The sequence below is a fragment of the Molossus molossus genome, unplaced genomic scaffold (genome assembly GCF_014108415.1).
Source record: "Molossus molossus isolate mMolMol1 unplaced genomic scaffold, mMolMol1.p scaffold_m16_p_1, whole genome shotgun sequence".
Lineage (NCBI taxonomy): Eukaryota > Metazoa > Chordata > Mammalia > Chiroptera > Molossidae > Molossus > Molossus molossus.
Window position 1 is genome coordinate 16669112 of NW_023425344.1, and position 14179 is coordinate 16683290.

Genomic DNA, 14179 nt, shown 5'->3' on the forward strand with positions numbered 1-14179 from the left:
GCAAATTATTTCACAGGAACCAAATCAGATAGATACTTACAGAGCACATTAAGTCCTTTAAGCTAGCAGGCATCATTTAGTACAACTACCTACACTGAAAAGTATGTCAGTAGCCTGAAATACTTTCTAATTTGCCCACTTAACTCCCTCAAGTCCCACACTAGAATTATGCTTCAAAATATATTTAAATTCCAACTATATACACACTTACAAATTTCCTTTAACATTTAATATTTTTAAAGGGGAGAGGTAGAAGAAGGGCATCTAGACATTAATGAGTAAAGTATTAAGTCTTCAAGTTAAAGGAAGTGATTACAGACCCATTGATGGGTCACACCAAACATTTTATTTATGGCTTAGCAAGGTTTATTTAACTTGTCTACTGCCTGTTACAGGAAATGGAAAGTCATATGCACATTTTACAAACTATACTAATTACTGTTGTACATCACATAAAACATCCAACACTGAAATCAAAACCAAGATCTACAATATATAGTATCATTCCCTACTATCCATTTAATACATATAAACATTTGTTTCAGAAACTAGAGTGCTTGGACTATTTCTCTAACAAAAAGATTTGCTAAAAATGTGGTTAACAAAATAATAAATTATCAGCCTTTGAAATCCAATATTGAATAAAAACTAGACTCTACCCCATTAGTTCACATCTAGATTAACCTAACAAAATGCAAAGGTATATTTTTAAAAATACTGCTTTAATGACTACTTTATCTAAAGAGTAGTCCTTGTGCGAAGATGCTAAATATGTAATCAGAGTATACTTACAAAAAAAAAAAAAAGTCCACACTTGGGAAGAGAAGAAACCATACTTAAGAGACTAGAACAAAGATATCAAAGTGCTTTGGCCAAAATTAGTATAAATAGACTTTATTGAAGTCAGTGCCTCTGTACTGAGACAGAAGATTGTGTCTACATAAGCACAAGTTGTAACATTTCACAACTTCTAAAAGGAATGTCAACAATTACAACGATCATGCATACCATGGTCGATAATCACATTTTAGAAGCATTTTCAACCATTTCTAAAGAAATGCTTATAACATTGTTATATATAGAACTACTTTCAATAAACTGCAAAACATTGATCGACTTTTCCAGTATGAGCTACAGTGTCAACACAAAAGGGAGGCATAAATGTTTAATTTATGAAATCAGAATGGAATATTTACTGTAAAGAAAAATTAAAAAGCTTTCAAATAAAGGCCATTATTGAACCAACGTGAAGAGCACAACTTGAACTTTTCAGTTCATTCATCTTTTAAAGCTGTCCTCTGAATAACTTCAGTTCTCTAAGCATTGAATTCAGTACTGTGAATATTCCTTGGATTGAAGTTTGGCAATGATGCGGTCCAACTGTCTCTTTGCTTCACACTGTGGGAAATTGCTCATGTCATAATATTGAGGGGCAATTTTCACCAACCTGTCCAGAAGGGGAAAAATTACCAAATTAACATTTAACTGAAATTTTGGAATGCTAATAGGATAGGCATTACTCATTAATAAACTAATTGGCACAGGCAAATCTACAAATCAAATCAATGTTAAAATTATAAATGCCTAACCCTTATAAACACCTCTTTTAGCAATGTAAAATTCTAGTAAGCTGTAAATTTTCTGATGTTGGATTTTCCATAAACTTAAAAATAAACTCGATAAATAAAAAAAGAAACTTCATTTACATTAATATAAGGATAGTAACATAAAGTCATTCATTTATTCACTCTAGGACACTATTTTAACCAACCTCTCCAAGGTTATGGTAACACAGGTCCTATAAAAGAAACATCTCGGTGTTCAAATGATTGGATCTTCTCATTTTCAAAGTTTTAATAACTATAAAGATAATTCCATACCCCAAAGAATACACTTGACTGAAATCTTTTAAATGTTTAGCCATACAATTTTTTCTCAACAAAGCATGTATGATAAAATGGTAATGTCCTACACAATTTAAGTGTCAAAAGTCATAAATCACTGTAGGAAAGAAGCCTCACAATATATAGCAAGTGACATCAACTAAATAAGTACTTTCAGTCTCACCATTTTCGGCTGATGTTTGCCATCGTAAACTATTGAATGAATTCTGGAAGGGGGGAAAGCCGCAAACCCTCCCACACAAAGGAGTGGTGGTGTTGGTGCTCACTTTGCTTAAAATAACACAATCGGTTCTGATTACATTTAGTAAAATCAAATATGCTAAGATATAAAGATAGACATAATTTTTATGCTTGCTTAGCTCCCAAAGCACTAACCCATAAATAATAAATAGTTGAGAGCCAATTATAATGGGACAAATAAAATATAAAGACTGACTGACTTTTGGAACCAGGGAATTGAGTTAATCACAAGAGTGACAGAATGGCTCCAAAAACACTCCTGACGCTAATAAACTGTAGCTTTTTATATCTGGTTCCAAATCCTGCCCATGCCCATACCAACAATCCTCCTGTCCACTTAGCAAAGCAGAGGTCGTAAGAGATCAACCATACTATCAGGTCAAAACATCGTTACTATACACTGAAGTATATAGGATACCAAGATGCCCTAAGAGGGAAAGGAAGAACACCTATCCCGTAACAAAGTCAGATTCTATTCTGAGCAAAATGTTAACAAAAGCTAATGAACAAAAGGTGTTGCTTACCATTCTGGCTTGATATCTGTACACGTCCGAATGTAATTCTTTGTTGTAAGAACAAACTCATTATAAAGCACCCATTCAGGCTTGTGGTCAAGAACAGTAGATGGATGTAACTGAACCACCTGGTTATCTTTCACAGTTAAGTAATGCCCTGTTCGTTCTAAATGTGCCACCTGAAACCAAACCCAGTAAATTAATACAATGCTTTTGATGTGCTAGTTACAAAACAAAAGTGGAAAGCTACCTCTCTCTATATAATTAGGAACACGCAGGCCTCACCTTTTTGCTTTTATTCCATGGCTATACTTATTTATCACTGCCTGATAAAAGCAGGGATCAGCAAAGTACTGCAAGCCAAATGCAACTCACTGCCTGTTTTCTTAAGGCTTGTCAACCAAGAATGGTTTATACATCTTTAAATGATTGGGGGAGGGGTAATCCAAAAACCAACAACAACAACAAAAATAAACAACATTTGGTACTGAGTAAAAATCATATAAAGTTTAAATTTCAGTGTCCATAAGTAACATTTTATTGGACCACAGGTGCACCCATCTGTCCATGGTTGAAGAGCAGGCACAATTGAACAGTTGATTTCAACAGGGATCCAATGGCCCACAAAGCCTGATACATATATATATATGTATATACCATCCAGTTCTTTTCCCTGCCGTAGACCATAGGAGTGGGTTATATTAGCACCAGATGGCAAATATTGATTAGAACAACAATTACTAGAAGATTAACATTTAAGATAGAAAAGTAAAGAGTAAAAAAGGAGAAGCATGCCCTGGCTGGTTTGACTCAGCGGTTCGAGTGTTGGCCCACGGACCAGAGTTGCAGGTTCAATCATAGTCAAGGGCATGTACTTCGGTTCGATTCCCGGCCCTGGTTGGGGTCATGCAGGAGACAACCAACTGATGTCTCTCTCAAATTGATGCCCTGACCCCCTCTCTTTTTCCCCTCCCTCCCACTCTATCTAAGATAAATGGAAAAAAATATCAAGTGAGGATTTAAAAAAAAAAGGAGAAGCAAAAAGTATCTCCAAGGACAAGACGTGAGATTGTGGAAAAAAGGTAGAGCTAGAGCCACCGAGGCAATGAGCGAGCTGCCAGTGAGTGGTCATGGGTCCCTACAGACAGTCCCAGCCAAGCTGCTTCTACAGCCTGAAGACAGGCTGTGTGATGGGGTGTGCCATGGGCATGGTGGCCAGGGCGCTCTTTGGCACCTTTTCCTGTGTCAGATTGAAAAGCGGGATTGGGAGCTAATGGGCGGCATTGGGAAAAACACAATGTAGAGTGGTAGCACCTTTGGCACACTCATGGTTATCAAGACAGGAATCTGATGCCAATCAGGGAAATAGTTGCCCACATTTACCCATCCCATTGGTCCCAGGCAGTATACTATAATAATAAAAAATCCTTGTAGCCAGGAAAAAAGACAAAGATGAAAAAGAGAAGATGCATGTGCATCGTGTCTATATTTCTTCTGTCTATAATCAAACATATTGATTGATGACTCTAGAATTCTAGTAACATAAAAAGTGTCTAATAAAATTAACTACTATAAAATAAAAAATGAACTCAATTTTGATCAATAAATATATAGTAAACACCTACTAAGTGCCAAGGTACTATAATGAACGCCTTTTTTTTTTTTTTAAGAGAGTGAGAGGGAGGGAGAGGCACACACATTGACTGGCTGCCTCCCACACAATCCCAACCAGGCTAGGAATCAAACTTGCAACTCAGGTACATGCCCTTGACCGAAATCAAACCCTTCAGTCTGCGGGCTGACACTCTATAAACACTGAGCCAAACCAGCCAGGGCAACCTTCTTCTAATAAATTTAAATCTTGAGCGAGAATTAAAAATCCATGATGCTTGAATATGGCTTTGTCCATCTTCTTTGAATTATTTAAAGCAAATTTAAGAACATGTAAAAAAAAGCAACTAGTGTGCACTAGCACATATTATGAATATAATTAAAGAGTCTAGAGAATTTTCATACTAAACTCTACTATTCACCTAACTCTAATAAGTACAAGACCTTAAAAAAAGATGCTGCAACAAAACATTCTTTCAGTTACTTTGATTTCAAATACAGACAATGCACCACTTTGCTTTTATTTTGACTCAGTGCGTTTAGGCCCATTCTATTTATTGAAGGCGTGTGGCCTTAATCCAGCCACATCTTGCTGAACAGGCACAGCATAAGAGAGAATGAACAAATAAGCAAGAAATAGGAGAGATAATTAAAATCAATCCCATCCCAAGCAATAAACCAATCTGTTTTCACTTATATCACCAGAAAATGAGTTTCTTAAAACATATTTTAAATTCCTTAAAATAAATGTTCATTATATGTGCCTGAGAAGTTTCACTTCAGTTTTTATACCCTCCAGTATGGCACATTTAAACTAAGGGAAACATTTTAAAATTATTTCATATTTATTACTTAGCTCCAAAAACATTTTTGGTCTTGGTAGCACCCAAAGTATCTTAGTTGTAAATACCAATGATTACCTATAGAACTGTGAATAAAATACGGCTATTTGAGTATTTGAATTTGGGGGTGATCAGTTTCTTATTACATAAAGAAGAAAGTAAAATATACTTCTGGATCTACCCAGGCAACTGCTACCTTTTAGTACTATTATAATTATGTCTCCAAAGGAAATCTAGAATCAAAAATACATTTATCAAAAGTCAAGGGCTGAAATTTATATTGAGGAAACAGCTGCTAATCCCACCTGAAAATGGCCAACATATCCATTTGGCATGAAAAACACTCCATTAATAAAAAAGTAATTCTAAAATTGATTTCTACCTAACTGAATTGGTACCTGCCACTTAGGAAATTTATTCTTCATTAGACACATAAAATGTCTTAATATATTAGTTCATTTGAGAATTTAGACATAACATTGAAGATCAATATTCACAGGCTTTCTTAAACTGACTTCTGTGTTTAAGTAGATTCAAAGTGCTATTATAGGATGCAAACAATGTTATGTAAATATTTATTTTGTATTCCAGTATTATCCACATACCTGCATAAAATAACCAGTAACCAAAGCTTTTCTTATATTAATATAATAATCTCTGCTTGTAAAGTCAGTACTTCGACGAGGCAAATTAAATCTGTCCATAATTCGAGATAGCTGCTGGCGTACATTGTCTGCTGACATCAGGGACCTGTAGTTAATGAAGTTGTCATAACACCACTGAACTGATTCATGATCTACAAAGTTGAAGAAAAGGGGGAAAAAAGAAGGGACATGAATCATCCAAACAGGTATATCATCTAATTAAAAAGGAAAGCTGTTATAAAGAATAAGCTAAATAATCCAGAAAGGGAATTTACTCAAATCATCTTTATATATCAATCACAATGTCATCAGCTTTACTAAAAACCTGTAGTGAGTCAAAATCAGAAATAAAACTAGGGTTTTAGCTGCTAGATAATAAAAGAATGATTTTGATAAACTTTTAAAAAAAAAATCCTCACCCAAGGTTATTTTTCCATTTATTTTCAGACAGAGTGGGGGTGGGGATGGGAGGAGAGAGAGAGAGAGAGAGAAACATCAATGTGAGAGAGACACATCCACTGGTTGCCTCTCGTAGGACCCTGACCAGGGCCGGGGACCAAACCATAAGTGAGGTACATGCCCTTGACAGGAATCTCTTTGGTCCACAGGTAGATGCTCTAATCCCTGAGCCAAACCAGCCAGTGCATAAACCTTTTTAAATGAATTGAGTTATTGTACCCATGAATATCCACCTGGTTGTTTCTAATTCATGGACAGAGGGGGCAGGTGAAAGAAATTTGCAAAATGTCATGTCTTTGTAATTTTCATTTTCTTTTTAAATACATTTTTATTTATTTTTAGAGAGAGAGGAAGGGAAAGGGAGAGAGAAACAATGATTGGTTATCTCTCTCCCATTTGCACCCTGAACAGGGATCAAACTCTCCCATTTGCACCCTGAACAGAGATCAAACCAGTCACCTTTCAATGTATGAGACAACGCTCAACCAGCTGAGCAAGACTGGCCAGGGTACCTTTCTCATTTCCAAAAATAGACAGCCTTAGATGATCAAATTCGATGTAAAAGTTTTAACAGTGAATTTTAAATTCCTGTGTATTTTTCTTTATGCCTGAGGTAGAGCATCCAAAACTTGTAAGTATTTAAAGTTTTATAGTTTTTAAAAATGCTCAGATTATGTTTTTGTCGGAGCGGTCTTGAGGAAGGGATGATTACTTTTTTTAAATTTATTTTTATTGCTGAGAGTATTACAGATATTTCCCATTTCCCCCCTCCACCCTGCCTTCACCTCACTATTGTCTGTGTCCCTGATTATTTTTTTTAATAATTTTAAATTTTACAATAACATTCAATACTATCTATATTAGTTTCAGGTGTTCTGTTCACCCCAGTGATTAGACATTATATACTTTACTAAGTGATCATCCTGGTAAGTCTTATACTCATCTGACACCAAACACAGTTATCAGAATACTGACTATATTCCCTATACTATACTTTACACCTCCCCATGACTATTCTCTAACCAATTTGTACTTCTTAATCCCTTCACCCTATTGTGACTCATGTACCTCTTAGTGTTGGACAAAGTTTAAAATGCAAGTGATAAAGTTTACAAGAATGTCTGGCACCTCCCCCACACATGTTTAATAAGCAAGGCTTACATTTAAACAATTCCAAGTTAATTTTACTACAGGTGTTTACTATCAAAGGAATTTCTCCGTTGATGAATCCCTGACAAGCTTCCCACTAACCTAGTGTTGTTCATCTAAGAGCTCAAACTGTAACATAATGTAAAATATATACAGTGATACCTTAAGTACCAAAGAAAATTACAAGGCAGCCCTTTGAAAAATAAACCTAAGGGAATTTATGGAGGGAGGGGGGACCTTAAAAATTCAAAGTGTGTTGATCCTTCTCCAGCTACTGTGATATACATTAACCCTGGCATACTCTTTTCTCCTTGATTTTAGAATTCTACCAATAATAAAGTTCATTTTCTTAGTAGCTTTTCAGAGGAATAACAGGTGTATTAATAAATGTTTACCTATTACAAAATGCAGCCACATTTCATAAATAGGATTGGTGGGTAGTAAAAAGGATCTTTAAATTGAAGTAGTGTGTTAAAACATCCATTAACTCATCTAGAATGAGAAAAAAAAAAGTATCCATCTAAACTTACTGACATTTAAAATAAAGCACTGAATATTTTTAGGAGTTGAAACAGAGAAAGTAAGCTTCAGGAATTTTTGCTTATGTTGATGCTCTGTAACAAGCTGAAAGGCAATGAAAATCTCGAAACTAAGACAATAAAAATGAGAACTTTTGAAAAGTGTTATTGATTGAACTGAGTATAGCTTTTCTGAGGTTCTAAAGTTTTAGAATACATAAAAGAAAAAGTAAGTTGTCAAGGTATAAAGAACTATCACATGTTATATATATCTAAACTTTTGAGAATTGGATAAATGGGAGGAATAAAATAAAAAATTATAAACATTTTATTAAAAGAATCCTAGGTATATATTTCTTACCAATACAGGAAATTACACTTAAGATCTAAAGCCAAACAATTTCAAAGTGAAATCACAAACACACAGAAATTAAGGCATTGCAGAACAACTCAAATCTAATTGTTTTTCAAGTGTTATTTAAACAAATAGTATTAAGATGAATTTTAACTTTACTATGTAATCAACCACTGTATCTAATAAAATATTCTTGACTAGTCAGATATATAGTTGTTATTTTCCAAATATACTTGTTTCAATTAATAATACAACATAGCATCATTTAGAAATAATCAGTGAAAACATCCCAAATTCAACAGATATGAAATGTCCAAATAGATCTAGAAGTTTGATATTTTACCACTAGTGAGTGGATGCTGTCATTCTAATCATGACACTTCCAATATCTGCTAGTCCTATTTAGGAGTAAGAAAAAGCTTTTGTAGATATCTAATGTTCAACAGTCTCACAGAAATCGCCCAGATATAAATACAGGAAAGAACAAGCATTATTTAGTAATGTCATTTTTAAAACTTAAGTTCCTAATTTCAAATAGTGCAATTACGTTTATATATTTAAAAATCAAGATAAAGTTCTAATATCAATCCTAAATTTCATTTTCATAAAAAAATATATCCAAAAACACTGCTGTGCTAGTTATCAAAAGCTTAAATAACAATACAATCTCTTAATTTTAAAAGAATTAAAATATCTTGTGAGAGTTAATAGGCTAAAGAAACCATCTCCTTCAGAAATCTTTATTTCCACTTAAAACGGTATCTTAACACTATCAAAGGATTTTGAGAACCATGCTGGAAGTGAATACGCTTTCCCTTTACAGCAGTCGTCACAGTTTGTGAGTAGATGATGTGTCTGATGGTCACACAGTATCAACAATTATGATATAGCTTGGCACACACAGGAAGATTTCTTAAACTGACCTATCCTATCTCGGATAGTCTTTTACAAGCCTTTCCATTATGTAGGCACACGAGAGATAAAATAAACGTTGGGAAGCAAACTATGTACTGACCTTCATCTTTTGGATTCTCATTTACCTCCCTTACCTGCCCCAAATTTGTTAGACACAGGCAGAGAAGGGTTCCACACTTCTTCTCACCTGACATCATCAATTCTATTGAACTCAGACCAGGGTTCACAGGTATAACACGGTTGTGCCGTACCTCGGCTGCTATGCTTTTAGTTCCACGTGTTGGCCCTCAAGCACTTTTTGGACCCTGAGATGAATAAAGTCACCACCACTCCTACAGAGATGTCCCAAAGTCAACAGACTCCTTTAGACGTGTAAATGCGACTTTTTTAATAGAAATGAGTTACAAATAAAACAAGAGGTGCAAAATGTGAACACCAATGTTAATAAATTTAAATTAAGAGTGACCGACAACCCCACATTTCTGGCAAAGGTGATGATGTAGGGCTGCCTTTAATCGCAAATAACCAAGAGGTAAGCCTACAGATATGTAGAAACCAAATACTTTCAGAAACTGTTGCAGTAATTTCTGTGGTTTTCCTCTTTTACGTTTTCTTCTCATTTAATTTTATAAAGGGTGCATTCCAACAATAGCATCTAGCAATAACTTTATTATTAATATGTCTCCTCAATTTCAAATAACTGAAATGCTTTTCATGTCATTAAACATTGTCTGCAACCATGATTTAAAGCTAGAGTATCATGTGGCTGTAGCATAGATCACTAAATCATATTTCTATTAGTGAGCATTTAGGTACTTTCTTTTTTACTATCATAAATAATTCTGGGATGAAAATCTTTATTCAAATCTGATCTGTGTCCACAGGATACTAAAAGACAATTTCTGGGTCAAAGGGTATGGATTTCTTAAGGTTCTTGATTAACAAAAAAATCTAGTTTTCCACAAAGACAACATTCCCACCTCTGTTGTATGCCTATTACACCAAACCCACTTGTACACATTGCTGACTTCTTTTAACCTTTGCCAATTACACAGGAAAGAAAGTAATAACTCTTAATAATAATGCATTTCTTGAAAAGTTGAACTTTGTCCCTGGGAATTTACAGACCACTTGTAGCCTGACTGAGAATAGTCATTTATATCTGTTGCCCATTTTTCTATTTTGTTAAATGTATGAAAATAAACAGAAGTATATAAAAAAACCCCTGTACATTAGAGGCAAATTTTATACAAGTATTTCATTTTTATTGCCCTGTGTTTTCCAGCTTTCTATTCATTGGTGCCCGTCCTCCCTCCAATAAAAGCAAACTTTAAAAAAAAGAGCATCAATTTCTATCTTAAATGCTAGTCAGGAGTTTTTTCCTATAAATTACCTCTGGCTTTCCAATGTAAAGTGTTCACAAATATATGACAGTGAGATGAAGAAACACATGATGCACATGACATTTGGACAGAAAGAGTGCCTTCAATCTGTTTTATACTCACTCTGTTTAAAAGCGTGGTAGACATTCAGCAGTGTCAGATGATCTCCATCTATGTGGGCAAATCTCATCTTGGCCTCATCCGCGGCTTTCTTGGCCTCCGTGGGGCGAACAAAACACTGTGGGACTAAACAAGGTTGGTATGGGCCCAACACAAACGCCCATATCGATGAGTCACGCATTCACAGATAGAGGAACAAGGCCTAGCTAGGTCAGTTCACAGAGCATAGGGCAGGGCAGGATGGCCTCCAACTGCATCTTGGACTGTACTACCTTGATTTGGTACATCAACACCTAACCACATCTGTAAGACAAGAGGGTTTCAAAGCTACAGAGTACCTGATTATTTTAACTAGATCTAAAAGTAGGCATCAAAACAGCTATTCTGAAGGCCATCAAGATACTAGAAAGCTCAACTTATTTCAAAAACCAGTGCTGATAGCTCTACCAATAACCAGAATTATGGTGTCAATAGCCTTTTAGCTAGATGTAATTTTTCAAAAGGCCATCCACTGAATCTACTGAATGGCTATGAAAGTTACGAAGCTACACTTGCCCACTGCAGGGCTAAAAACAACTTTCCAACTAGTCTACTGCCACATTTCTACTATTTAATTTTTTCCCCTAGTGCTGTCTGTGGCTATTACCAACTGGTGGGTATCACTATTAGCACCGGTGAGCAGAAGCATACGTAAACATAAAAAATATCATGGAATCTTGGGTTTTGATGATAGCAGTAGTGGTGGAAGGTTAACCGCCTCTGAATTAAGAAAATTCAAAAAGGCTGGGATATTCAGCCTAGTTTTCCAGCATTTTAATAAAAAGATCAGTAAATAAAGTCCCAAGTTAAAAAAAAAAATTGTTATTTAAATCAAAGCCTCGATACAAAAGTAAAATCCAGTATTTAAAAAGTTGACAATTAGTCTGAAACAGTCATTATTTCAAGGGTCATCAAAATATGTAACTACAGTATTTGTTTAGAGCCTCAATATTAATTCACATGAAACTTTAAGTTGTTACAAAGCGTGCACTACATTTTTTGAAATACAACTTTCCTTAATTCACTTTAGCAATTCCATAGTCATAAAAGCAGTTTGAAAATAAAAATACTTAACAGCTTGGGACTATGTCAACACATTTTTAAAGCTGTTAAAACCTTGTCAATTCAAATAAATTACCAGTTCAGATAGAAGATAATGGGAATAATCAACAATGAAATCATATACAGTATCAAATTACTCTTTCCCATACAGTTTCCCCTTTAAAAAGATGCCAAAGAAGCCAAAGAAAGACAATGACACACGATCACAGTATATTAAGTCTTGCTTAATGTAACTGAAGCAAGGTAATTCATTGAAGTACAGAAACCTCTCCTAGTTGTGAAAGTTGACATGAACTAGCTACCAGTTAGTGGGAATAAGTAGCACTCCATGACCCCTGATTTGCACTATGAACTTCAGAAACTATTTAAATGGAAAACAAACCATTCAAGCTCAGCAATCATTTTGCTCTACGATTTCTTCCTCGCCTTTCAATATCCCGCCTCCCACAAATGCCATGCTTAATAAATGCTGCACAGAAATATTCAACCCCTTAATGTGAAGATGACGACCAGTAAACCCTATGTTTTGTAGAACTATTACAAATAAGACACATAGTTGGAAGATTCCAACTGCATCACAATGACCAATTTTTTAAGGGACTAATATTCTAAACTCAAACAATGGTAACTGTATGCCTGATAAGATAACTGGAAAAAATAAAAACCGGTTAGGTAACAATAAATACACAATCTGTTAACTCTTGTCCTATGCTTTATCTAAAAACTAAATTCTTGGGATAAGCACACTGGGAGAATCTAACAACCAACATATAATACAAAAGGCAGACAACAACCTACCACCACCTCCGCAAGTGAGACTACAATTTAATTAAAATGATTCAATACACTGCCCTGCCCATCTGCTCTGAGTCTGATCAGTCATAACTCTGCAAAAAAAAACATTTTAGCTAGTTCTTAGATAAAAAAAAAAAAAAAAAAAAAATCACACCATTAAAATATACCATAGATCTAAACTAGGCCAAAATTTTTATATTTAGGTTTTTTTCAATTTATTCTTTAATTCCATAAGATTTTTAATTATTTGAGGCATTAAGTTATAATTAAAACCGATAAACCACTCTTTGACTGGAAGTCAATTCTCCCCAGTACTAAGACTAGTATTATAAAAACTTCTATGTTCAGCCAAAAGAATCAGTGTAACTTTGTATGTTAACAATGTTTCTTCTTTTTGGAAAATGTAGTTTCCAAGTTACTATCACTTGTGGATTGAGTTTTACTGCTCCTAAACAGCACTATTTATTCAGATTAATGTTCCAATTTCCAAAATTAGCAATTTTATCTCAAGTATATTTCTTTGATCAAGTGTCTGTCTTCCATCAGAAAAGAATTATCAGGTTAGATTTTTAAGCCTAAAATTATACATTACTACTTCTATTTATTTGATACTAAGCTTGAAATTTATCTTTGACTGCCACTGGAATCCTTACGTATACTAGTAGAAAAAGTTTACTTTACATGATAGTTTGGGTTTGTCTCAGGCTGACTTAATAGTGAGAAGTACTAGAACAAAGTTCTTCTTGTACTGTCAGTGTTAAAGCGCAAAACTGACGGACCTACCAAAGAACTCAGTTACAATTGTATTCAGACTTATTCTTTTCTTAATTCAATGTTTATTTGCACTGAAGAGAGCCAATGTTTTCACTATACTATGTGCACAATGACTTACTTTACTTTTCTAAATACTATGTCATTATGAAGCTATTTACAAGATATTTAGGAAAAAAGAGCTCCTTAAAACCATCTATAAAATCCACTATCATACTAAATATTAAAAAACAAAACCAAAAGTGAAGTCCACCCAAACTCTGAAGAGCTGGGTTTTTTATAGTTCCTTTCCCTCTATTACCTGACAACATAGCAGTAATAGATAGGACCTCATTAGAACAGTTGTAGTCACAACTTGCAATAACCATTTTAGCGAGCTGTGGATCTAGAGGAAACTCTGCCATCATGGATCCCAATTCAGTCAGATCTCCATCATCATTTAAAGCAGCCAGGTAATTCAAAAGTTCTAGGGCTCTCATCAGAGTTTCAGGAGCTACGGGGGAAAGGCAATCTATTAGACAAGCTGCCTTCAGATAGCAAAAGTGACAAACTAAACAGTGTTATTTTTCATTCTATAGTGGACCAAACCCAAACTATTATCAAACTCAATTAGAGATCTAGCAAACAATGAATCATATAAAATTACAAAATTTTTCCATATAATATAGTAGTTAAAATTGTCATCTTTGTAAGTAACTGTTCATCCATCAGTGTGTTCATCAAACTATTTTTCCTAAAAATTAAATTAAAAAATTTCTCACATTTTCATGCCTAGTCAATAATTTCCAGAATAATTTAGTTATTCTGAATGGGAAATCTTTGATTCATATAATTGTCACTCTTAGTTTTAATGCTAAC

At 34.5% G+C, this 14179-nt stretch overlaps 1 protein-coding gene across 2 annotated transcripts in view; it reads right to left on the bottom strand.

The window, feature by feature from the left end:
• Nucleotides 1-875: 875 nt before the first annotated feature.
• Nucleotides 876-14179, bottom strand: part of DHX15 (DEAH-box helicase 15) — a 56093-nt gene continuing 42789 nt past the window's right edge. Inside the window, exons 10-14 of one of the 2 annotated variants that reach the window (XM_036255540.1) lie at nucleotides 13623-13814; nucleotides 10658-10780; nucleotides 5718-5908; nucleotides 2669-2838; nucleotides 882-1447 (exon numbers count right to left, since the gene is read on the bottom strand). In XM_036255540.1, the coding sequence (XP_036111433.1) occupies nucleotides 1330-1447; nucleotides 2669-2838; nucleotides 5718-5908; nucleotides 10658-10780; nucleotides 13623-13814 (794 nt within the window). In that variant the 3' untranslated portion in view covers nucleotides 882-1329. Of the gene's footprint in view, nucleotides 1448-2668; nucleotides 2839-5717; nucleotides 5909-10657; nucleotides 10781-13622; nucleotides 13815-14179 lie in introns of both variants that reach the window. The other variant, XM_036255549.1, reaches the window with a different exon arrangement.